Raw genomic sequence first — 23660 nt, forward strand, 5'->3', positions numbered from 1 at the left:
AGTTTAAAAATCTTTTCCTAACATTTTGATTTGATTAGACGTTGAGGATAAACCGGTACTAAAAGCTCTTGTGTCCTTGGACGACCTCGGTATCTTACCAACACTATACTACGTTCACGATGGGTGCACTTGCCCATATGTGTGTTCAGTGTTAGTGAATATCGTGTTTATAGATTTAAAACTTGGCTAAAAAGTATAAAAAAGGCTTAAAATATACACCTAAATTATATACACACTGACACGCATCAAGTTTTTGGCGCCGTTGCCGGGGACACAAGGATTTTAAGAAAGTTAGGAATCAGCGGCCTAATCATTTTTTCTATTTTATTTTTATTTTTTAGGATTTTCTTAGTTTTTCAGCTTCTGCAGAACTCAGCACGGCCGTGCCTGCTGAACACGCCCCGTGCCCAATCATTGGAACTGGCAATCCTGTTTTAAGTCAGACAGTAAACTGAACACAGGGCCGTGCCCACTCAACACGCCCCCGTGCCCAAGATTCAGTTACTGAAAACAGAACCGCAAGATCCCGACGGTTGGTAATTTCTGACACAAACATGAGTGATAATGATACTTTTTTACTTTCGGCACTCTTATGGTACGTGGTGTCAATTATGTGGTGGCGGTCATAAAGAATTAGAATGCTATTTTCTAAACTATAAGCCCCACTATATAGACCCATCGTTTTCCTGTAGCCTTAAGAGGGGCGAAAGTAAAAATAATCCTTATCTCTCCCTCGAAGCGCTCAACCAGATATTCTAGGAGAAATGCTCCTCGACGAACTATTTCAACTAGAAGATCTAGTTCTTAATTGGTTAAAAGAACTTAAGATGGATTTCCTTAATTCATCTCAAGACGATGACCAAGAAGAATTGTTGGGTACGCATTCAAATAAAAACAACCTCGTTGCTTCTAACAATACCTTCCACTCTAGCGAGGACTTGGATGATAGTCGTCCCTGTGCCGATTGTGCCGTGATGGACTCCCCATTGACTTCGTTCGGTGCATACATAGACCTGAGCGATTCGGCATACACCTTCTTTAACGAGAGCCCGGAAATGGGTTGGACTTGTCCACCTACATTTAGCATAGGAATCACCCTCACCGACAACCTCTTGCGTTCTCGTCTTAATCTAGAGCAATTAAGGTATCTTAGGCACTTTGGGGTTGTCCCATCCAGTAAGGAACCGCCCGATCTGGATAAGTTCCTTGAAAATAGACAATCTTCATAATCAGCCTTTCGACACGGGGCCGTGCCCAGCCAACACGCTCCCGTGTCCACCAAAAGATTCTCTTCTGACTTTACGTCAGAATACGGACAAAATGTGTCAGGATCTTGCCTGCACACGGGGCCGTGTCCAGCGGACACGGGGCCGTGTCCAGCATGCTATCGTTTTCTACAAATGCAGCCAAGAATCCTGCACATTTGGACCATCCAGGGACGGAGATTTGAAGGGATCTTCTCTCCTACCATCCTAGGTATGTTCTAAAAGAAGGTTCCAACAACCATCTTGTCCTTTCCTCTTTTATCCATTTCCTTCTTCTTCATCTTTCTCCAAAACCTCCATTAAAGCTTGAGATTTCAAGCTTTATTGTAAGGATTGTTGAAGTTTTGTTCAAGGAATCTTGTTAAAAATAAGTTGCATAACATTGTTTTAAGTTATTATTACTCAAAAAAAGCTTCACAATTTGGAAAAATAACTTAAAACTTCAAGGTTCCTTGATCCAAAATTCTGCAGAAAGGTGAACACGGGGCCGTGCTCGATGAGCACGGGGCCGTGTCCTAGGTACTGTTTCATTAAAATAAGCTATTTTTGGTTTGTTTTCGTAGAATGTCAAGTGAAAACAATGGAACATCTTCTGTACATTCAAGAAACAGTCGAAGAGGGAGAAGGCCTTCCATTGAAGCTACCCTTGTACACTACCTCATGGCACTACGTGAAGCTCTCAATGAAATGACTTCGGTGGAGGAGGTCCTAATAGACCGTATAAATTATCTTACGGTGGGGCTGGAAAATAGTTTTCAAGAAATTAACCTCTTGCACCAGAGGTTAAATATTCTTGTAACACCCCCCATGGAACTAATCCTCCCTCAAGAGGATTGGAACCTAGCAGTTGGAGTCAACAACCCTACCGGATGGGATGACATTCCAGCGGAGCCTCCCCGTGAAAATCTACAAGAAGTCCCGGTGGAAGTTGTACCTCCTCAAACCGACGCCAACGAGCCCGCCTTCCTCCTCCCGAGGGAGATAGAGGAATGGCTCGCCGACGTATGAGGAACCCATGCCCGGAGGAAGGAGATCTTTGAAGCCACATCTAACCGAGAGAATTATCTCTTCGGAAATTTTGCTAATTAGAATAACTTTTAGGCTAGAACTCCTTGGTTTAAGCTTCTTGTGCTCGCTTATCTAAAATGTTAACTTCCTAGGATTATGTATTTCTCTCTATGATTTCAATGAAATGATGGTTTTTATGTTTGAATGGTGTTGTAATGAATAAAACACACTCGGGATGGTCAAGGATAACAAGGGAAACGAGAAACATCACCCCATGCACGAAAACAGGGCCATCCGACAAAAATTTCTTTATTACAGCAAGTTCAGCAGGGGCCGTGTCCGCCCAACACGGCCCCGTGCTGCACAATCTGCAAAAATCTCCCAGTTCAGGTAACTGGACACGGGCCGTGTTCATTGAACAGGCCCCCGTGTCCAGGCTTCTGTTTCTCTTTACTAAATTTTATCACTGGCACCTGAACACGGGGCCGTGTCTAGATTGCCAGTAACATAAAATTTTGCTTTTAACACCCTTTTACACATTCAATCAACCTAAAAACTTATTTTTGGGACACGTTGAGGACAGTGTGTAATTTAAGTGTGGGGGGATGCTAAAACTTTGAATCTTGCAAGTCCTAATTAACAAGCCTTACACAAAACTCTATTGGAACCGCTAATCACCCCAAATTTTTTTCAAAAAAAAATTTTCATTTTTTTTTCTCTTGTCTAAGTTTAAGTTGGGAATTTCAAGTTCTAACAAGGTTATATTTTTACAAGTTTACAACCGATAGCGTCGTGATAAAAAGAACCAACATAAGAAAATTATGAAACGGCATGACAAGCTTAGTTAAAATTTGATTATATATACTTGATCACATAAAAACCCATTCCCACAAAAGTGAGTTTTGAGCCTTTATCGAGCATACAAATACATATCTTTACACTAAATGCTCATTTTTCGTTTTTCTTGTGTGAATAGCTGCTTGGTTCGTACGACTCTAGAACTTGCCACGACAATACATTCCCGGTCCTTACCAACTTAAGCCCGAGTAAGTAAATGATGGAGGCATTAGGACTAACCTTTTTCTTTTTCTACACCATTATTTTTCATTTTTTTTACCACCTACCCAAAATCCCCTAGTTAACCCCTTTGAGCCTAAACCTTTTCATTTCTTAACCCAAAATAATCACCATTTTTACCCACCTAAACCTTTTTATTTTAACCCTTTTCTTTTAGTAACAAAGCTCGGTTTTTCTTATGACTTTTCAAAAAAAAAAGTTGATGAAACCAAATAAACAAACAAGATCATCAAAATTAACCTTGTTTGAAAGAAATGGTTCATCAAAATAAAAATAAAATTGTGGAAAATAAAAAGTCTTTAAAAAACCGATGCTTTTTACGCTTTTCGCCCTTTTTCTAACCACTAACCCAACCACCCACCTTTAGCCCAAGCCTAACCCTTCACCCAAAAAGTCCTCTTGATATTTACAAAGGTATATAGTTAAAAAGGAGGAGGATTGATTGCTTGGCAAGCCTTTGGCAGGAGTAAGTTCCATGCCGCTCTCGAGTGATTCACTAAAAATACACATTCGGCCAAGTGTTGAGTGATTCCCCCGTGAGGTATGTGAACTTGTATATAAATGGAATTTTAAAAAGGCATGTTATGCCCTAATAAGTAATTTATCTTATAAACGTTTTTAATAAATCATGACGAATAGGATTGTAAATAAATAAAAATAAAACTTAAATAAAGAATCTTGAAATCCCGACACTCTATGACAAGTCCAAAAACCTTCCCTTCTACCCATTCTATTTGGGAGTGAAAAAGTCACATTATAAAGAGTTTTGCTTGAGGACAAGCAAAGATTCAAGTGTGGAGGTATTTGATGTGCACAAAATGCAACATATAAATTACATCAATTGTGGCATAAAACTAACCCATTTTTAGTACTAATGTTGGAAAAAGTGTGCTTTTGTCTTCCTTTTGTATTTTCAGGATTAAATGAGCTCAAATGAACAAAAGAAGCAAAAATGCAGCTAAATCTAACATAAATACAAGAAAAGGAACAAACGTGGCATGCCCGACCTCCCGACAGCATCTTCCCAACGCAAAACAAGAAGACAGAAGACTGAACACGCCCCGTGCTCAGTGAGCACGGGGGCGTGCCCAAGTGTCAGCAGAAAAGACAAAGTGATAGAAGCTTCTACTGCCCACCACGGGGCCGTACTCAGCGGACACGAGGGCGTGGTCAACTGTTGCAGACGCATTTAATGAAATTGCGAATTGCAATTAATGAAGAGAGAGAGTCGGATGGACACGGGGCCGTGCCCAGGCTTCTGTTCAGCCTATAAATAGGAGTGCTTGGAGCTCTTGCAACTCATCCCTTGGCACACCACCTCTCTCACACTTCACCCACCACCCACCACTATCACAACACCATCATCCACTACCATCATCCATTGTCCATCATAGAGTGTGTGAGTCGTCTCGGGATCTAAGATTGATCGTAAGAGTTCTTGACAATCAAAGGCCATGTTTGCCTAAGTCTCTTACATCACTTGGTGAAGACAAGTGTTTAGTGTAATACTTTTTATTTTTAATCTTTTGAACTGTGACAACTCGAAATTCCAAGATTCTAATTCGTATTTATTGCACGTTCTTGTAGTGTTTAGTTGATTTTTTTGCACAGTTAATTGCTATGGAATTATAAACGTTTTGATACAATAAAGTGCACTGTGTGATTATGCATGGTTATGTGTTAATTGTGAGAAATTTATTAAACGCATAAACTTAGTGGTGAAACTATGAAATGGTTATGAGATGGTGTACTTGTGAAAAAAATATAACAATAGAGGGTGTAAAGAGTCATTAGTGAAACATAAATAATACTTAACCCTAATCCCATTTCACTAATCACTTTCACAAAAACCAAAGCACGTACTTTTCCCTAGCAATCATCAACACCACCATCATTGGCAAGCTCTTCATCACTTCGATTTCTACATTTTTCTCTAAGAATCGACACAAGGTAAATGATTATTGTTCATTGAATTCTTAATTGCATCAATTCTTGATTCTTGGTTATGTATGCATGAAAAACCCTAGTTTCACATGTGATGTTTCTGTGTTTAAGGATTCAAATTGTTGAGAAACGAATATGAATAGTTGTATGCTCGATTTGATTGTTCTTGCTATGATGAATTGTTAATCATAGGTGGGTTGGTTATGATTCTGCCGTCACTATGAATAAAATTAGGGTCCCACTTTATGGCGGTTTACGAGAGCTTGTGATGGACGAAGCACACAAGTCTCGCTACACGGTACATCCAGGGTCGGATAAAATGTATCACGACATCAGAACTACATATAGGTGGCCTAGCATGAAGGCCCACATTGCAAATGTTTGACTTGTGCGAGAGTCAAGACAGAGTACCAGAAACCCTCAGACTTACTTCAGCAACCCAGGATACCACAGTGGAAATGGGAAGAGATTTCCGTGGATTTTGTTACGGGCTTACCTAGATCTCAGCGTGGGAATGATATTATATGGGTGATCGTGGATCGACTCGCCAAGTCTGCACACTTCCTGGCTATAAAGGAAACGGATAAGTTCTCCACTCTCGCAGACATCAATCTTAAAGAAGTTGTTTCGAGGCACGGGGTGCCCACCTCCATTATTTCGGATCGGGATGCACGATTCACGCCAGAGCTATGGCAAGCGATGCACAAATCTTTCGGCTCACGATTGGACATGAGCACAGCATATCATCCTCAGACGGATGGACAGTCTGAGCGAACGATCCAGACTCTTGAAGACATGTTTCAGGCTTGTGTTAACGATTTCGGCAACGGCTGGGAAAAGCATCTTCCTTTAGTGGAGTTTTCGTACAATAGCAGTTACCACACCAGCATTCAAGTCGCTCCATTCGAGGCATTGTACGGACGTAAATGCCGGTCACCTCTCTGTTGGGCAGAGGTGGGGGATAGTCAGATTACGGGTCCAGAGATTGTAGTGGACGCCACGGAAAAGATTGCACAGATACGACAACGCATGGCGGCAGCACGCGACTGTCAGAAAGCTTACGCGGACAAGCGTAGCAAGCCTTTGGAATTTCAGGTCGGGGACCGGGTTTTACTCAAAGTTTCACCCTGAAAGGGTGTGGTTCGATTTGGTAAATGAGGCAAATTCAATCCACGGTATGTTGGACCATTCGAAATCATTGAAAGAATAGGCCAAGTAGCCTACAGACTAAACCTACCAGCTGAACTCGGTGCAGTTCACAACGTATTCCACGTGTCGAATCTGAAGGAGTGCCTGTCAGATGAGACCCTCATAATTCCTTTTAAGGAACTCACTATCGACGAGCGGTTGCAGTTCGTCGAGGAACCTGTTGAAATCGCGGACCGGGATGTGAAGGTCCTCAAACACAAGAGAATCCCTCTTGTTCGAGTTCGTTGGAACTCCCGACGTGGCCCAGAGTACACCTGGGAACGCGAAGACCAGATGACAGAAAAGTACCCCAGTTATTCGAAACCAATGCAATCACTACTGAGGCTGAAGCTACTACTACTGAATTTCGGGACGAAATTCCAAATCAACGGGGGGATGATGTGACACCCCAGGGAAACCAGTGAACGATATAACTTACCTAGCTTCCTCAGTGAGTGCGTACCAAATTTCGGGACGAAATTTCTTTTAAGTTGGGGATAATGTGACAACTCGAAATTCCAAGATTCTAATTCGTATTTATTGCACGTTCTTGTAGTGTTTAGTTGATTTTTTTGCACAGTTAATTGCTATGGAATTATAAACGTTTTGATACAATAAAGTGCACTGTGTGATTATGCATGGTTATGTGTTAATTGTGAGAAATTTATTAAACGCATAAACTTAGTGGTGAAACTATGAAATGGTTATGAGATGGTGTACTTGTGAAAAAAATATAACAATAGAGGGTGTAAAGAGTCATTAGTGAAACATAAATAATACTTAACCCTAATCCCATTTCACTAATCACTTTCACAAAAACCAAAGCACGTACTTTTCCCTAGCAATCATCAACACCACCATCATTGGCAAGCTCTTCATCACTTCGATTTCTACATTTTTCTCTAAGAATCGACACAAGGTAAATGATTATTGTTCATTGAATTCTTAATTGCATCAATTCTTGATTCTTGGTTATGTATGCATGAAAAACCCTAGTTTCACATGTGATGTTTCTGTGTTTAAGGATTCAAATTGTTGAGAAACGAATATGAATAGTTGTATGCTCGATTTGATTGATCTTGCTATGATGAATTGTTAATCATAGGTGGGTTGGTTATGATTCTGCCGTCACTATGAATAAAATTAGGGTTTTGTTCGTATGCGTAACTGTTATGATGCAAAGATCGTGTGATTGAATGTTTGTCTGAGGTTTGTGAAGGAGTGTATAATAGTCCGAGTTTAATGCCATGTATGTGTGGTCTGAGTTTAATTCATCAACCTAGGTCCGAGTTTTGTAATTGTTTGATGTCCGAGGTTCTTAATATGCATGCCATGGTCCGAGTTTATTAGAGTTTCCCTTGTCCGACCTTTGAACACTAGTGAAGGTCCGAGTTTCTCAAGTAGTTTATTGGTCCGAGCTTTATATGGATGATGAGTCCGAGTATAATGGTTATCATTCTGTCCGAGTTTATTGAATAGACATGTAGGCCGAGTTTATTTAATAAAAAGCAAATGGTCCGAGTATGTGTTGGGCCGAGTTTAATGTGTTTGTTAATGGTCCGAGTTTAATGATATATGTAAGGGGCCGAGTTTATTGATTAACACTTATGTCCGAGTTTAATGGACATCATATGTCCGAGTTTAATGGACATCTTATGTCCGAGTTATTTGAAAATGAAGGGGGGTCCGATCTTTTAATTAGGGGCAGGGCCTGCCCGAGTTTAAAAGGGGGGGGACCCTTGGTCCGACTTTGTTGAATGGACAAGGGAGTCCGAGTTTGTAGAGGGGGGTGGTCCTATCCGACTTTTACCCCACACTTGTCTGATATTGTGTAACTGTATGATGCTGTGTAATTGTTAATTTGAAACAAGTAGCTGCATGATAGATTATGTTAATCCGGTTAAGCCTGTATGACACTTGGATTCCCTGATTCCGTTAAACATGTGAAGTATTTACACTGTTACAGGTATAAAGAGTGTTAACAGTGGCCACTAGAATAATGTTCACGTAAGATTAAACCATGAAATCTGGGATGCTACGCATGAATTATGTGAATAGAATTGACTGCTTGTATGACGTATGATTCTATGTGAATAATTGTGTGCAACGGTATGATTCTGCATGTGTGAACATTATATGTAATATCGTCGTGTACACAATAAACACACAAAGCACCGTTGTTTGAATATCGTGGATTTGTAAACCCTAATGGAACGAATCATGTGCAATATATCCTAGGTCTTGGGTAACGGGCTTAGAGATTTATAAACCCTAGAAGCAATAACATACCGAGCAAACCAAGGTGAGTTCACACAGCCAAGGCATGGGGTTCCCAGGGTGGGAATGGGATTTGATTATTTACTGGTACTTATCTATACGGGAACGTAGTGATGTGATCTGATGAACTATTGTACATACTCCACTGTGAGAACTACTACTAGACTAGTAACACTTATTGAACTGATCTTCGCACACCTGCCAAGGGTTGGCCGCGATATTATGACTGACTTCGCACACCTGCCTTTGGAAGGCCGCGAACTGTAATTTACTATTCTTCGCACACCTGCCTGGTAGGCCGCGATACAAGTAAACCTAGTCTAGAATATACGGGATGAACATCCCCCTATTATCTTCGCATACCTGCCTGGGAGGCCGCGATGGAAACTATTACGATACACGACATAACGAACGAACATACTACCACTCACACTATACTATTACTGAACTGTTAACTGTGAACTCGCTCAACTAGTTTGTTGATCCTCTGTTACATGCCTTGCAGGTCGTTAGATAAATGGAGCTTGCACAGGGAGGAGCAGGTCATTGTGGAGATTGGATCGTGGATGTTAAGTTATACTTACAACACTTGAACTATTTACATACATTGGATATCATTATTACGCTTCCGCTACTTAAATTATGTTTTGTTGGAACATCAATCGTATTGAATAATTGGTTTACATTTATTATACTTGACATTAACTACATGTTCGATATGATTGGTGGCTTGATCCTGGTCAGTCACGCTCCCAAGCGGTGATACTCCGCAGGTGGATTTTGGGGGTGTGACAGATTGGTATCAGAGCCATTGGTTATAGAGAACTTGGTTTTAATATGGGAAAACGTTTTTATTAAAACCAGACTATAACCAGAACAGTGCTCTCAACGATCCACAACGACGCTTCGCTCCACGTGCAAGACTCGACATCCTAGGTAATAAGGTTTATGTTTATTACCTGCTTGCTAGAACTGCATAGAACTTTGCTCGTAGTATGCTTACATTACTTTGCTCACTACTTGTTATTGCTTGAGAACACCTACGTGCTTACACTTTTCTATCATCGCCCTACTCGCGAACCACTCTCACTTACATTACTTTTACTATGAAGATCATGTCTGGACGACTTAACATAACTCAAGCCCAGCTAGAGGCTCTCGTTCAAGCTCAAGTTGTTGCGGCACTTGCAGCTGCTCAAGCAGGTCAACACGCGCAGCAGCCTGTCTGCACATTCAAGAACTTCATGGACTGTCGTCCAAATTCTTTCAGTGGCACCGAGGGGGCAGTGGGACTCCTCCATTGGTTTGAAAAGCTAGAGTCAGTATTCGAAATGTGTGAGTGCCCTGAGGCTCGCAAGGTCAAGTACGCCACTGGCACTTTGGAAGGAATCGCGTTGACTTGGTGGAACGCGCAAGTACAGATCTTAGGGTTGGCAGCTGCTAACGCCACACCCTGGAACGATTTTAAGGAACTTATCAAAAGGGAATATTGCACGCGTGAAGATATTCACAAGTTGGAAGATGAGCTGTATAATTTGAAAATGGTTGGGTCAGAGATCGAAGCGTATACTAAACGGTCGAATGAGCTGGCCGTGCTGTGTCCAACTATGGTAGACCCTCCGTACAAGCGCGTTGAGATGTATCTCAAGGGATTGGCGCCAGAGATCCAGAGCCATGTGACATCGGCCAATCTTGACAACATTCAGGCTATTCAGCGCCTCGCCCACCGTATTACAGATCAGGCAGTGGATCAGAACAAACTGCCAAAACGTGTCAAGGCTACCACTACTGCTGTCACCACTTCTGCTACTCCCAGTGACAACAAGAGGAAATGGGAGGGGGATTCCAGCAAGGGATCGGTTACTGTTCAGTCTCAGCAGCGCAAGACAAATGACTATCAGAACTCGAGTCAGCAATCATCTGGCAGTCAGGGGCAGGGTGGATATCGGGGAATTCACCCATTGTGTAATAAGTTCAACCGACACCACAGCGGAAGATGTCGCAGGGAACAATGTCAAAGATGCCTCAAGATGGGTCATGAGGCAAAGGATTGTAGAAGCTCTCGGCCAGCAAATCAGAACCAGCAATTCCCACCACCAGCTCCACAGAACCAGCAGCAGCAACCACAGCGTGGAAACCGGGGATGTTTCCAGTGTGGGGCAGAAGGTCATTACAAACGCGATTGTCCTCAGTTGAACCAGAATCAGAACCACAACAATAACCAGGGCAACGGGAACAACAACAACAACGGGGGAAACAACAACAACAATGGCAACGAGGCAAGAGGTCGAGTTTTCATGTTAGGAGGAGGAGACGCAATGAACGCTAATTGAACTTATAACTTATCTTGGGTTTTCATTATTATGTTTACGCTACTCAAACAAAGTTTGGTTTGAACATTAATCGTGTTGGGTTTTATGAATTATTTTACCTATTATATTTTATGTTTGGTATGATGGATGGTTTGATATTATTGAGCGCACCTGCCGTTTTTATGGACCGTATGAACAGGGTGTGCAAACCCTATTTTGACAAGTTCGTTATCGTTTTCATCGACGACATTTTGATTTACTCCAAGAGTCAGGAGGAGCACGAGCAGCATTTGCGTCTTATTTTGGAACTTCTTCGAAAGGAGCAACTGTACGCCAAGTTTTCTAAATGCGACTTCTGGATACGTGAAGTCCACTCCTTAGGCCATGTAGTGAACAGGGATGTGATCCATGTCGACCCATCCAAGATAGATTCGATCAGGAACAGACCAGCACCGCGTACACCGACGGAAATACGCCAATCCTTGGGCTTGGCAGGGTATTACAGACGATTCATTAAAGACTTTTCGAAGATCGCGCAACCGCTTACTATGCAGACACAGAAAGGTGTCACCTACCGTTGGGGAGATTCCCAAGAGACCGCTTTTCAGTACCTAAAGGATAGGCTTTGCAGTGCACCTATTCTCTCACTGCCGGAGGGCACAGATGACTTCGTGGCTTATGGTGATACATCGATACAGGGTCTCGGATGTGTATCGATACAACGGGATAAGTTAATTGTTTACGCCTCTCGTCAACTTAAGATTCACGAACGGAACTACACGACGCACGATTTGGAGCTGGGAGCTGTTGTTTACGCGCTTAAGATATGGCGACACTACCTGTACGGTACCAGGTGCACAATTTACACCGATCACAGGAGTCTCGAGCATATCTTCAAGCAGAAGGAGTTGAACATGCGTCAACGACGATGGGTCGAACTGCTTAACGATTACGAATGCGCTATTAAGTATCATCCAGGCAAAGCCAATGTTGTGGCCGACGCCCTCAGTCGAAAGGACACCCTACCTAAGCGCGTGCGAGCGCTACAGCTTACTATCCAGTCCAGTCTTCCTGCACAGATACGAAATGCTCAGGTTGAAGCATTGAAACCCGAAAACGTCATGGCTGAAGCCTTACGCTGTTCAAGGCAACGATTGGAACAAAAGGAAGACGACGCCTACTATGTAACGGGGCGTATTTGGGTCCCACTTTATGGCGGTTTACGAGAGCTTGTGATGGACGAAGCACACAAGTCTCGCTACACGGTACATCCAGGGTCGGATAAAATGTATCACGACATCAGAACTACATATAGGTGGCCTAGCATGAAGGCCCACATTGCAAATGTTTGACTTGTGCGAGAGTCAAGACAGAGTACCAGAAACCCTCAGACTTACTTCAGCAACCCAGGATACCACAGTGGAAATGGGAAGAGATTTCCGTGGATTTTGTTACGGGCTTACCTAGATCTCAGCGTGGGAATGATATTATATGGGTGATCGTGGATCGACTCGCCAAGTCTGCACACTTCCTGGCTATAAAGGAAACGGATAAGTTCTCCACTCTCGCAGACATCAATCTTAAAGAAGTTGTTTCGAGGCACGGGGTGCCCACCTCCATTATTTCGGATCGGGATGCACGATTCACGCCAGAGCTATGGCAAGCGATGCACAAATCTTTCGGCTCACGATTGGACATGAGCACAGCATATCATCCTCAGACGGATGGACAGTCTGAGCGAACGATCCAGACTCTTGAAGACATGTTTCAGGCTTGTGTTAACGATTTCGGCAACGGCTGGGAAAAGCATCTTCCTTTAGTGGAGTTTTTGTACAATAGCAGTTACCACACCAGCATTCAAGTCGCTCCATTCGAGGCATTGTACGGACGTAAATGCCGGTCACCTCTCTGTTGGGCAGAGGTGGGGGATAGTCAGATTACGGGTCCAGAGATTGTAGTGGACGCCACGGAAAAGATTGCACAGATACGACAACGCATGGCGGCAGCACGCGACTGTCAGAAAGCTTACGCGGACAAGCGTAGCAAGCCTTTGGAATTTCAGGTCGGGGACCGGGTTTTACTCAAAGTTTCACCCTGAAAGGGTGTGGTTCGATTTGGTAAATGAGGCAAATTCAATCCACGGTATGTTGGACCATTCGAAATCATTGAAAGAATAGGCCAAGTAGCCTACAGACTAAACCTACCAGCTGAACTCGGTGCAGTTCACAACGTATTCCACGTGTCGAATCTGAAGGAGTGCCTGTCAGATGAGACCCTCATAATTCCTTTTAAGGAACTCACTATCGACGAGCGGTTGCAGTTCGTCGAGGAACCTGTTGAAATCGCGGACCGGGATGTGAAGGTCCTCAAACACAAGAGAATCCCTCTTGTTCGAGTTCGTTGGAACTCCCGACGTGGCCCAGAGTACACCTGGGAACGCGAAGACCAGATGACAGAAAAGTACCCCAGTTATTCGAAACCAATGCAATCACTACTGAGGCTGAAGCTACTACTACTGAATTTCGGGACGAAATTCCAAATCAACGGGGGGATGATGTGACACCCCAGGGAAACCAGTGAACGATATAACTTACCTAGCTTCCTCAGTGAGTGCGTACCAAATTTCGGGACGAAATTTCTTTTAAGTTGGGGATAATGTGACAACTCGAAATTCCAAGATTCTAATTCGTATTTATTGCACGTTCTTGTAGTGTTTAGTTGATTTTTTTGCACAGTTAATTGCTATGGAATTATAAACGTTTTGATACAATAAAGTGCACTGTGTGATTATGCATGGTTATGTGTTAATTGTGAGAAATTTATTAAACGCATAAACTTAGTGGTGAAACTATGAAATGGTTATGAGATGGTGTACTTGTGAAAAAAATATAACAATAGAGGGTGTAAAGAGTCATTAGTGAAACATAAATAATACTTAACCCTAATCCCATTTCACTAATCACTTTCACAAAAACCAAAGCACGTACTTTTCCCTAGCAATCATCAACACCACCATCATTGGCAAGCTCTTCATCACTTCGATTTCTACATTTTTCTCTAAGAATCGACACAAGGTAAATGATTATTGTTCATTGAATTCTTAATTGCATCAATTCTTGATTCTTGGTTATGTATGCATGAAAAACCCTAGTTTCACATGTGATGTTTCTGTGTTTAAGGATTCAAATTGTTGAGAAACGAATATGAATAGTTGTATGCTCGATTTGATTGTTCTTGCTATGATGAATTGTTAATCATAGGTGGGTTGGTTATGATTCTGCCGTCACTATGAATAAAATTAGGGTTTTGTTCGTATGCGTAACTGTTATGATGCAAAGATCGTGTGATTGAATGTTTGTCTGAGGTTTGTGAAGGAGTGTATAATAGTCCGAGTTTAATGCCATGTATGTGTGGTCTGAGTTTAATTCATCAACCTAGGTCCGAGTTTTGTAATTGTTTGATGTCCGAGGTTCTTAATATGCATGCCATGGTCCGAGTTTATTAGAGTTTCCCTTGTCCGACCTTTGAACACTAGTGAAGGTCCGAGTTTCTCAAGTAGTTTATTGGTCCGAGCTTTATATGGATGATGAGTCCGAGTATAATGGTTATCATTCTGTCCGAGTTTATTGAATAGACATGTAGGCCGAGTTTATTTAATAAAAAGCAAATGGTCCGAGTATGTGTTGGGCCGAGTTTAATGTGTTTGTTAATGGTCCGAGTTTAATGATATATGTAAGGGGCCGAGTTTATTGATTAACACTTATGTCCGAGTTTAATGGACATCATATGTCCGAGTTTAATGGACATCTTATGTCCGAGTTATTTGAAAATGAAGGGGGGTCCGATCTTTTAATTAGGGGCAGGGCCTGCCCGAGTTTAAAAGGGGGGGACCCTTGGTCCGACTTTGTTGAATGGACAAGGGAGTCCGAGTTTGTAGAGGGGGGTGGTCCTATCCGACTTTTACCCCACACTTGTCTGATATTGTGTAACTGTATGATGCTGTGTAATTGTTAATTTGAAACAAGTAGCTGCATGATAGATTATGTTAATCCGGTTAAGCCTGTATGACACTTGGATTCCCTGATTCCGTTAAACATGTGAAGTATTTACACTGTTACAGGTATAAAGAGTGTTAACAGTGGCCACTAGAATAATGTTCACGTAAGATTAAACCATGAAATCTGGGATGCTACGCATGAATTATGTGAATAGAATTGACTGCTTGTATGACGTATGATTCTATGTGAATAATTGTGTGCAACGGTATGATTCTGCATGTGTGAACATTATATGTAATATCGTCGTGTACACAATAAACACACAAAGCACCGTTGTTTGAATATCGTGGATTTGTAAACCCTAATGGAACGAATCATGTGCAATATATCCTAGGTCTTGGGTAACGGGCTTAGAGATTTATAAACCCTAGAAGCAATAACATACCGAGCAAACCAAGGTGAGTTCACACAGCCAAGGCATGGGGTTCCCAGGGTGGGAATGGGATTTGATTATTTACTGGTACTTATCTATACGGGAACGTAGTGATGTGATCTGATGAACTATTGTACATACTCCACTGTGAGAACTACTACTAGACTAGTAACACTTATTGAACTGATCTTCGCACACCTGCCAAGGGTTGGCCGCGATATTATGACTGACTTCGCACACCTGCCTTTGGAAGGCCGCGAACTGTAATTTACTATTCTTCGCACACCTGCCTGGTAGGCCGCGATACAAGTAAACCTAGTCTAGAATATACGGGATGAACATCCCCCTATTATCTTCGCATACCTGCCTGGGAGGCCGCGATGGAAACTATTACGATACACGACATAACGAACGAACATACTACCACTCACACTATACTATTACTGAACTGTTAACTGTGAACTCGCTCAACTAGTTTGTTGATCCTCTGTTACATGCCTTGCAGGTCGTTAGATACATGGAGCTTGCACAGGGAGGAGCAGGTCGTTGTGGAGATTGGATCGTGGATGTTAAGTTATACTTACAACACTTGAACTATTTACATACATTGGATATCATTATTACGCTTCCGCTACTTAAATTATGTTTTGTTGGAACATCAATCGTATTGAATAATTGGTTTACATTTATTATACTTGACATTAACTACATGTTCGATATGATTGGTGGCTTGATCCTGGTCAGTCACGCTCCCAAGCGGTGATACTCCGCAGGTGGATTTTGGGGGTGTGACATGAACTTTTTAATTGGTTTTGTATTAATGACTTTAATTACTAGTTTCTTATGTTGAAGGTGATTCTTCCTTATCGTTTGTCTGTGGTGTCTTGGCATTATTTTACTGTCTATATAAAATAAAAGATTCACTATTCATATCTCCACGGTCTATATGGAGGTATGTTGGCTACCTGGTCGGGGGTTAAGGGAACGGTTTGGTAAGAGTCTTGCCATTGTTCAGTGTATAGATCCTGCAAAGGACCTGGGTCAAATTTAGTAGGACCTCCTTCAATACCCAACGGTATTGGATGGCGGGGGTCCAAACTCTTTGATCCCCTCATAAGTTAAACTACTATTAAAACTTTAACCCGGCTACTTAGGACTGTATCCCTGCTGACTCAGACTAATTAGCCGAGGGTAACGTCGCCTTCAAAAGAGGGGCCTACCACATTATGCATTAATAACTTAATTAATTATCTTTCAATAATCCGACCCTTTAGGATTGTATCCTTGTTGACTCAAACTACTGGGTTGAGGGTAACGTCACCTTCAAAAGAGGGGTCTAGTACAATAACTAAGATAATCTCTTAAGCAAGTGCAAAAGTGCGAAAATAATCAAAGGTTACACTACACACGAGTCGGATCCAAGTGATTCATCTTGTCTATCTGTTTTACTTTTATTTTCTTTTTCAGTATTTTAGTTAGTTTTATTTTTTTAGTTTAAAAATCTTTTTCTAACATTTTGATTTGATTAGACGTTGAGGATAAACCGGTACTTAAAGCTCTTGTGTCCTTGGACGACCTCGGTATCTTACCAACACTATACTACGTCCACGATGGGTACACTTGCCCATATGTGTGTTTAGTGTTAGTGAATATCGTGTTTATAAATTTAAAACTTGGCTAAAAAGTGTAAAAAGGGCTTAAAATATACACCTAAATTATATACACACTGACACGCATCAGCGTACAATTTCTTTATGATCAGTATATACGTTATTTTTTTCTAAAAATAAAAAAACATATCATTTCTTAACACCGCGAAATTCACGGGAATTAGCACTAGTAAAACATATATGTACTTCAAAATAAAAGTTGTTATTTATCTTATAAGTAGAATAAATAATAAAAAAGATACACTTTGTTAAGCTAAACGCCTCAAACTCGATCTTAGTGTCACGCCCCGCAAAATTTCAACTCAAAATTTCAGCATTCCGGAAGTTTCCGGAACACTAAGGAAGCGTCTAGGGCTGCCCGGAAGTCTCCGGAACAGCATAGACAATACTGGAACGTGTTGGCACTCTTAGAAGGTCCTAGATCAGCATTCAAAATGCTCGGAACAGTCTAGAAATGGTTGTATAATTCTGCCCAAAAGTTACAGCCAAAAACTCTCTAGAAGACTCATGAAAACACTTGGTAATGCTAGATATTTTGGCAAGAATGCTCTAGAATTCAACTCATAAATATCTTGGATATTATGCAAGGAATTCTCTAGATTAAGAATTCTCTAGAACTAGTAGTAAACTAGTATAAATAGGTGTTAGAGCCTCATTTTGAGATCAACCCTCATAACTTATTCATAACCCAACTTCTTGTAATTCTTTATTTGTAAACTTTGTTCAAATAATACAAAACCCATCTTTGTTGTAGTATTGCACTACAAAATCATACTTGTAATCCTCAAAAACAAAGACTTTCGCTGCTATACATAACTAAACTCATCCAAAAAGCTGAACTTAGAAGTATTCTAAGTGTCGCACGAGAGTTCAAGAATAACTCCGTGACATTAGGCTATTTTAAGTTACACTAAAGCTCATTTACACCTTATATGTTGTGCTCTAGTGATATAATGAGATAGATAACAATATTGTACATAACTGCCTTGTATATTAAAACTAAAGCAAATTTTTTTAATGATTCGATTCTAGTATTAATATACTTAGAATTTGTTATATTTAACATCCCTCTTATCGGATGTCCCTCTATAGATATAACTATAGCATAAAGGAGTTGAATTTACACTTTGTTTACTTATTATTCTATAAGTAATGACTTACAGGTTTTTACATCTTTTTTGGTTTGGCTTTGGCCATACTCTATTGAAAAAAATCACATAGTGGTGGCTCTTCATGCCTTAATCAACTCATTTCTTGCCTCGATTACGAAAACTGTCTGCAAGAAGAATCCAACTGTTGTACCCCTTCAAATTTAGTGATAAAAGTCTAACCCATAGTGCTTATTAGTATCATAAGTAATCATGGTACTAGGATTGTACAAAGATGATGAATAGTTATGTTAGGTGTCTTGAAAATGATACTTGCTGTTTCATTACACAAATCAGGCACAAGTAGAACGCAACATGGATAACTAGAGTAGTTATTAAGTTTGATTCATCTTGAATTGTTGGTGATAACCAGTTGGTGCGTCGTGATCTCATAAGTAAAGAGTGATTGTGTTGGTAGTTATTAAGGTAAAAGGCTATTGATAGACCAGTTGGTCTAGGAATGAGATTAACATTACTTGTCATTCATCTCATCTTCTCTTCATTGACAATCTAAGCATTCATTCTCGACCCTGCCCCAAGGTAGAGCTGTAAATGAGCCGAGCTGAGCCACTTCCTCGTTTATCTTAATGAGCTTAAATATTGAGCTCGAGCTCGGCTCGTAAAAAACTCACACCAACTCGTTTATATATTATATAAAACAAAACTAATTTTATATTTGAGAATAATGCCCGGATAGTCCCTGTGGTTTGCCTATTTTTCACCTTTAGTCCCTAACTTTCTAAAATTAAGCTATAGTCCTCAACTTTTGCAATTTCGTTCCCGGATAGTCCCTGGCGCGGATGGAGGTTAGTTTTCTCAGTTAAGTGGATGTGAAATGACCAATTTACCCTTAATGTAAAACAAAACAAATTAATTAAATACATCAACAACAACAACAACAACCATACCCAGTAAATCCCACAAATAGCAAAGCTACTTATAGGGTCTGGGGAGGGTGGGATGTAGACAGACCTTGCCTCTGTCCATAGGGATAGAGAGGCTGCTTCCGGAGAGACTCTCGGCTCGAAAACGAACAACAAACCAACACACCACATCAAAGCATATAGAAATAAGAAGTCCCTCGTACCAAGAAATTGATCCGAGTGACACAATATAATGTAAATCATGTGTAATAGCATGCATACAACATCATTTGGGCATAAACACAAGAAGGCAATCAGCGGCGACTTTTCCACAACAATCTCACCCCATCCCCTTCTCTCTAGTGTCTCTCTACTCTATCTCTACTCTCTCTCTTTCCACAACAACCTGAAGCAAAGAAGTTTACCAAACCCACCATTTTGCAACCCAAAATCTTTTCCATTCAAACCAAAATCTTCGAATCCAAGTTTAACAAGACAACATTTGTAAAGAAGTTTACCAAACCCACCATTTTGCAACCCAAATTCAATTCCATTCAAACCTCAATGATCACACTAAACCTAAACATCCAAAGCAAACAAACAAATCAACATAATGTTCAAACATCGGCGACTTTTCTGAGTCGGAAATCGTCTTCCATGGACCAAGTGAAATCGCCAGCGAAAGCTCCCGTTTCCGGCCACAGAGGTAAGTCCGGCGAAAACCACTGTTTAGTTTGGTTTCTAGATTGGCGGTTTTGATTCATGATAGATTTGATATTCCGCTGAGAGGGATTGGTTTTTTAAGGGTTTGTGTGGATTGAATAGATAGAGAGAGAGGGGAGAAAGATAGACATAGAGGGGAGAGAGAGATCTGAGGAAGAAACTGGTTATGTCATCGGAACCGATGTTGTTTGAAGTTGTAATAGTCAGACAACAAGTTGTAATAGTCAAAACAAAAATTGATCCGATGTTGGTTGTGGCGGAGGGTGGTTGTGGCAGTGGTGATGATGGCGGCGGTGGTGGTTGTGACAAGGGTGGTTGTGGCAGTGGTGGCTGAGTGGTATGGCGGTGAAAGGCAGCGAGTAGAGGTGTTGACAGGCGGTGGGGATGAAGGTGGTGGTGGTGGTTTAGAGAGAGAGAGGGGGGGGGGTCTGAATGTGGTGGTGGTTTAGAGAGAAAGAGAGAGAGAGAGGGGGGGGGTCTGAATGTGATATGTGCATATATTATATATTTTATATATTTATTTAATATATATATTTTGTTTTTATACTGAAGGGCATGTTAGTAATTTCACAGCTACTTAACATCAAAAACTAACCTTCATCCGTGCCAGGAACTATCCGGGAACGAAAATTGAAAAGTTAGGGACTATAGCTGTAATTCTAGAAAGTTAGGGACTAAAGGTGAAAAAAGACCAAACCACAAGGACTATCCGAGCATTTAACTCTTTATATTTTTACACACATGTATATGAACAAAATTAAACAAGATTTTTAACATACACAATTTTGGCCAAAATGTTTTGCAAACCATTTTTTAGATACAAAATACCACAAAGGTGCCACTAAATTCAATTTGTGTTGGTATCCAAAGTGTTAATAGAAAAATGAACCAACTTTAGCACTAAGTAGACAAGTTTGTTCCAAAAGAACCTTCCAGTCATTGATTTTGGGGTGTCCGCTAAAAGGCAACACATGGTGCCAACAGTCCATGTCTGATCAAACTAACGAAAACTTTATTTTACACTTTCTGTATGCACTGGTGTCGGTTTGGGACCAAACTGATAGTTTAGTTTGTACTGTCACAAGCCCTAACAAAGATATATACGCAGATAATGAAACCTCACCTTGATGATCAAAAATTATGAGCTTCTAACCCAAATTAGCTGAGAAAAACAAGCTCCAAATATTCAACAGCAGGATACGTAAACCAACAACCTAATCACCATATAACCTAACTAAACACCGACCACCAGAAAAATGCAATAACCAAAGACCGACTAAATATTGGTTGATTGAGCATCCTGCTGTACTAATTATAGAAAATCACAAAACTAATCACTTTTTCAGATATTTATGCTTCATTATCCATGTCAGGGAAGTCTTACAACTATAACCATGTTCATGTATACCCAAAAATGCCTTGAAGAGTACAAAAAAGACCCACCTTTTACCCATTCTATGTGCAGAGGTGTATAACTTTTCACATTTATACTTTATTTTCCTGTATGTTTAAGTTTCTTATAAAGTGGATCAGGTTTGTACAATCCAAAACATTTACAACACGCAAACATATAGTGGATACGTGAAATTTGTTTACACACAGCGTACTCATGGCTATGGAAATAAAATCCTGTCTGGCATGAACATTACTATCACCGTATAACTATACTAATAGTCTAAAAGTCAAAATGAATGGTTACTATCACGACAATCTTGAAAAAAGAAATACCACAAGAAGTGGCCTCAAAGAGTCAACCCTACAATGCCTACACCAGTATCATTTACTCGACATCTCTATAACTAAACACAAAATACCTAATTACCTAGGCTAAAACAATAAAAAAAATTAGCAATAAAGTTCTACCGACTTCTGCAATCTGCACTTGGAAGTTCAATGTTGTAACCTGTAAGCACTCAACATATCAGAGATGCTTTATACAAGTGTCCGGCAAAAACTTCGCTATAGTACATACCCCTAGTCTTTAGTGTTCTAAGGAATGCAAATGATGTACACTAATCAATAATGCCACCATTAACCAGAACTTTTATTGAAATCATATGGAAATTGGAAAACTAACCTGGCATTTGATCAAATCCAGGATGCCTTGTTTTGAGACAATCATAACACACAAAATCAAGAAAATTGTAGAATTCTTGTGCCATAAGAGCAATTAACTTTGCTATAGACATCCCTTGCATCAAACAAGCATAGCATACACTTATTCAGCAAACAAAGAAGATAAAAAGTACAAGAAGTCTGCATATACTTATTACTTTGATTCAAAGCAAAGCAACAACAAAACCAAAAACAAGCACTACAATCCCCTTATTAAATCATCAAATCCATCAAACTTAGTGCTTCACTGTATGGATGATATGGAGGAGAAGCAGGGGAACTGATGAATAGCAGATCAACTCAGTGAATCCAGACACTCCGAAAAATAGCTGGTAGAAACTGTTGTAGGTGAAGCAAATCAATCCTGTTTTCATGTAAAGAAAATAGAACAGCAAGGCAACACCGGATATTATCGATGCAGCGATTCTACTGAAAATCGAATACATGGAATTCGACTGCGGCTTGTAAATCGAAAGATGAGGCGATAACGGCCGAGCATGACTAGTTACGGAACTCGCAACTGACGGAGTTGCAGCAGTAGATAATCTACTGGAAAATGATAACATCGACGGGATCTGTGACTTGTAAACACTACCGTATACTGAGAACGGGTGGATATTGTTCAGAAAAGAGTAAACCTGATTCGATCGAAATTCTGAAACCCTAGGTGCCGGTTTCGTCGATTCTGCGCTTCCTTTGTTCATGATAGCAGCGGCGCCGGCGGTTGCACCGCCGTGTGGTGCGGCGGCGAGTCCTCGCCTGAAAAACAATATCAAAACGTAACCGTCAAGCAATTAATCAAAATTGAAGCACATGAATCGAATATATGAACGTAGTATATTCAGATCTGTCTATATGCATACGTTACATGCAAATAACGATAAAACGAAACAGATTTAGGCCTGAAAAACGATATCGAAATGTGATCGTTAAGCGATTGTGTTGAAAATTGAAGCAAATAATAAGATAACATGTTCAGATCTGAGTGTATACAACTGTTATACGCAAGTATTGAGAGAAAGTGTAACGGATTTAGGTTAACTTACTTGGAGATAACGACGGAAAGCTGATCACCGAAGAAGGATGAGAGACGTTTGGCGTTTGAAAAGGAGCGAGCCATCTTTTCGAGTAGCTTCTGGTTTGAGAGATTGATTTGATCGGAGATGCTCCAGAAAGTTCGATCGGAGACTGTCGTTGTTACGACTTACGAGGTTGGTTGAAGAGATTGGGGATTGGGGAGGAGGGTATTCTAAATGGGCCGGATATGAAATGAAGCTTTACAGTTAAATGGGCCGGACTCAGCACGCATTATTGTTTTTTACTACTTTTTTATGAAGTAAGTGTCATTTTTGTGTTTGTAACTTGGTTATATTTTACGGTTTTTTTTTTTTCCTGTTTGGTTATCGTCGTGGTTTCGATCTGAACCGGTTATAACCAGTTTCAAGCTGAACTTGTGGCTTCAAATTGAACTGGTTATAACCGGTTTCAAGCTGAACTTATATGACCCAAAAACCACATACTTCCTTGGGAGAAGCTCATCCGAAACTAGACTAGAAAGGCCTTATTTCGTTTCATTCATGTTCTTCATTTCCTTCTTATCGAAAAAAAGGGGATTTCTCATTTTCTCATATTAGATATT

General features: G+C 40.7%; 1 protein-coding gene across 1 annotated transcript; it reads right to left on the reverse strand.

The window, feature by feature from the left end:
* Positions 1–21975: 21975 nt before the first annotated feature.
* On the reverse strand, positions 21976–23268 carry LOC110884287. Its single transcript, XM_022131991.2, has 2 exons — positions 23068–23268; positions 21976–22780 (listed from the first exon to the last, which is right to left on the reverse strand). Exons 1-2 carry the CDS (start codon positions 23139–23141, stop codon positions 22258–22260), a joined length of 597 nt encoding a protein of 198 aa, XP_021987683.1. The 5' UTR covers positions 23142–23268; the 3' UTR covers positions 21976–22257.
* Between the last annotated feature and the right edge of the window lie 392 nt (positions 23269–23660).

Source organism: Helianthus annuus, chromosome 10, assembly GCF_002127325.2.
Source record: "Helianthus annuus cultivar XRQ/B chromosome 10, HanXRQr2.0-SUNRISE, whole genome shotgun sequence".
Taxonomy (NCBI): domain Eukaryota; kingdom Viridiplantae; phylum Streptophyta; class Magnoliopsida; order Asterales; family Asteraceae; genus Helianthus; species Helianthus annuus.

Excerpts from the sequence above, each read along its gene's own strand:
- LOC110884287 (XM_022131991.2), bottom strand. The coding sequence starts at position 23,141 with ATGGCTCGCTCCTTTTCAAACGCCAAACGTCTCTCATCCTTCTTCGGT. Across the intron at positions 22,781-23,067 it reads CTTTCCGTCGTTATCTCCAA|GCGAGGACTCGCCGCCGCAC; the intron begins GTAAGTTAACCT and ends ATTGTTTTTCAG.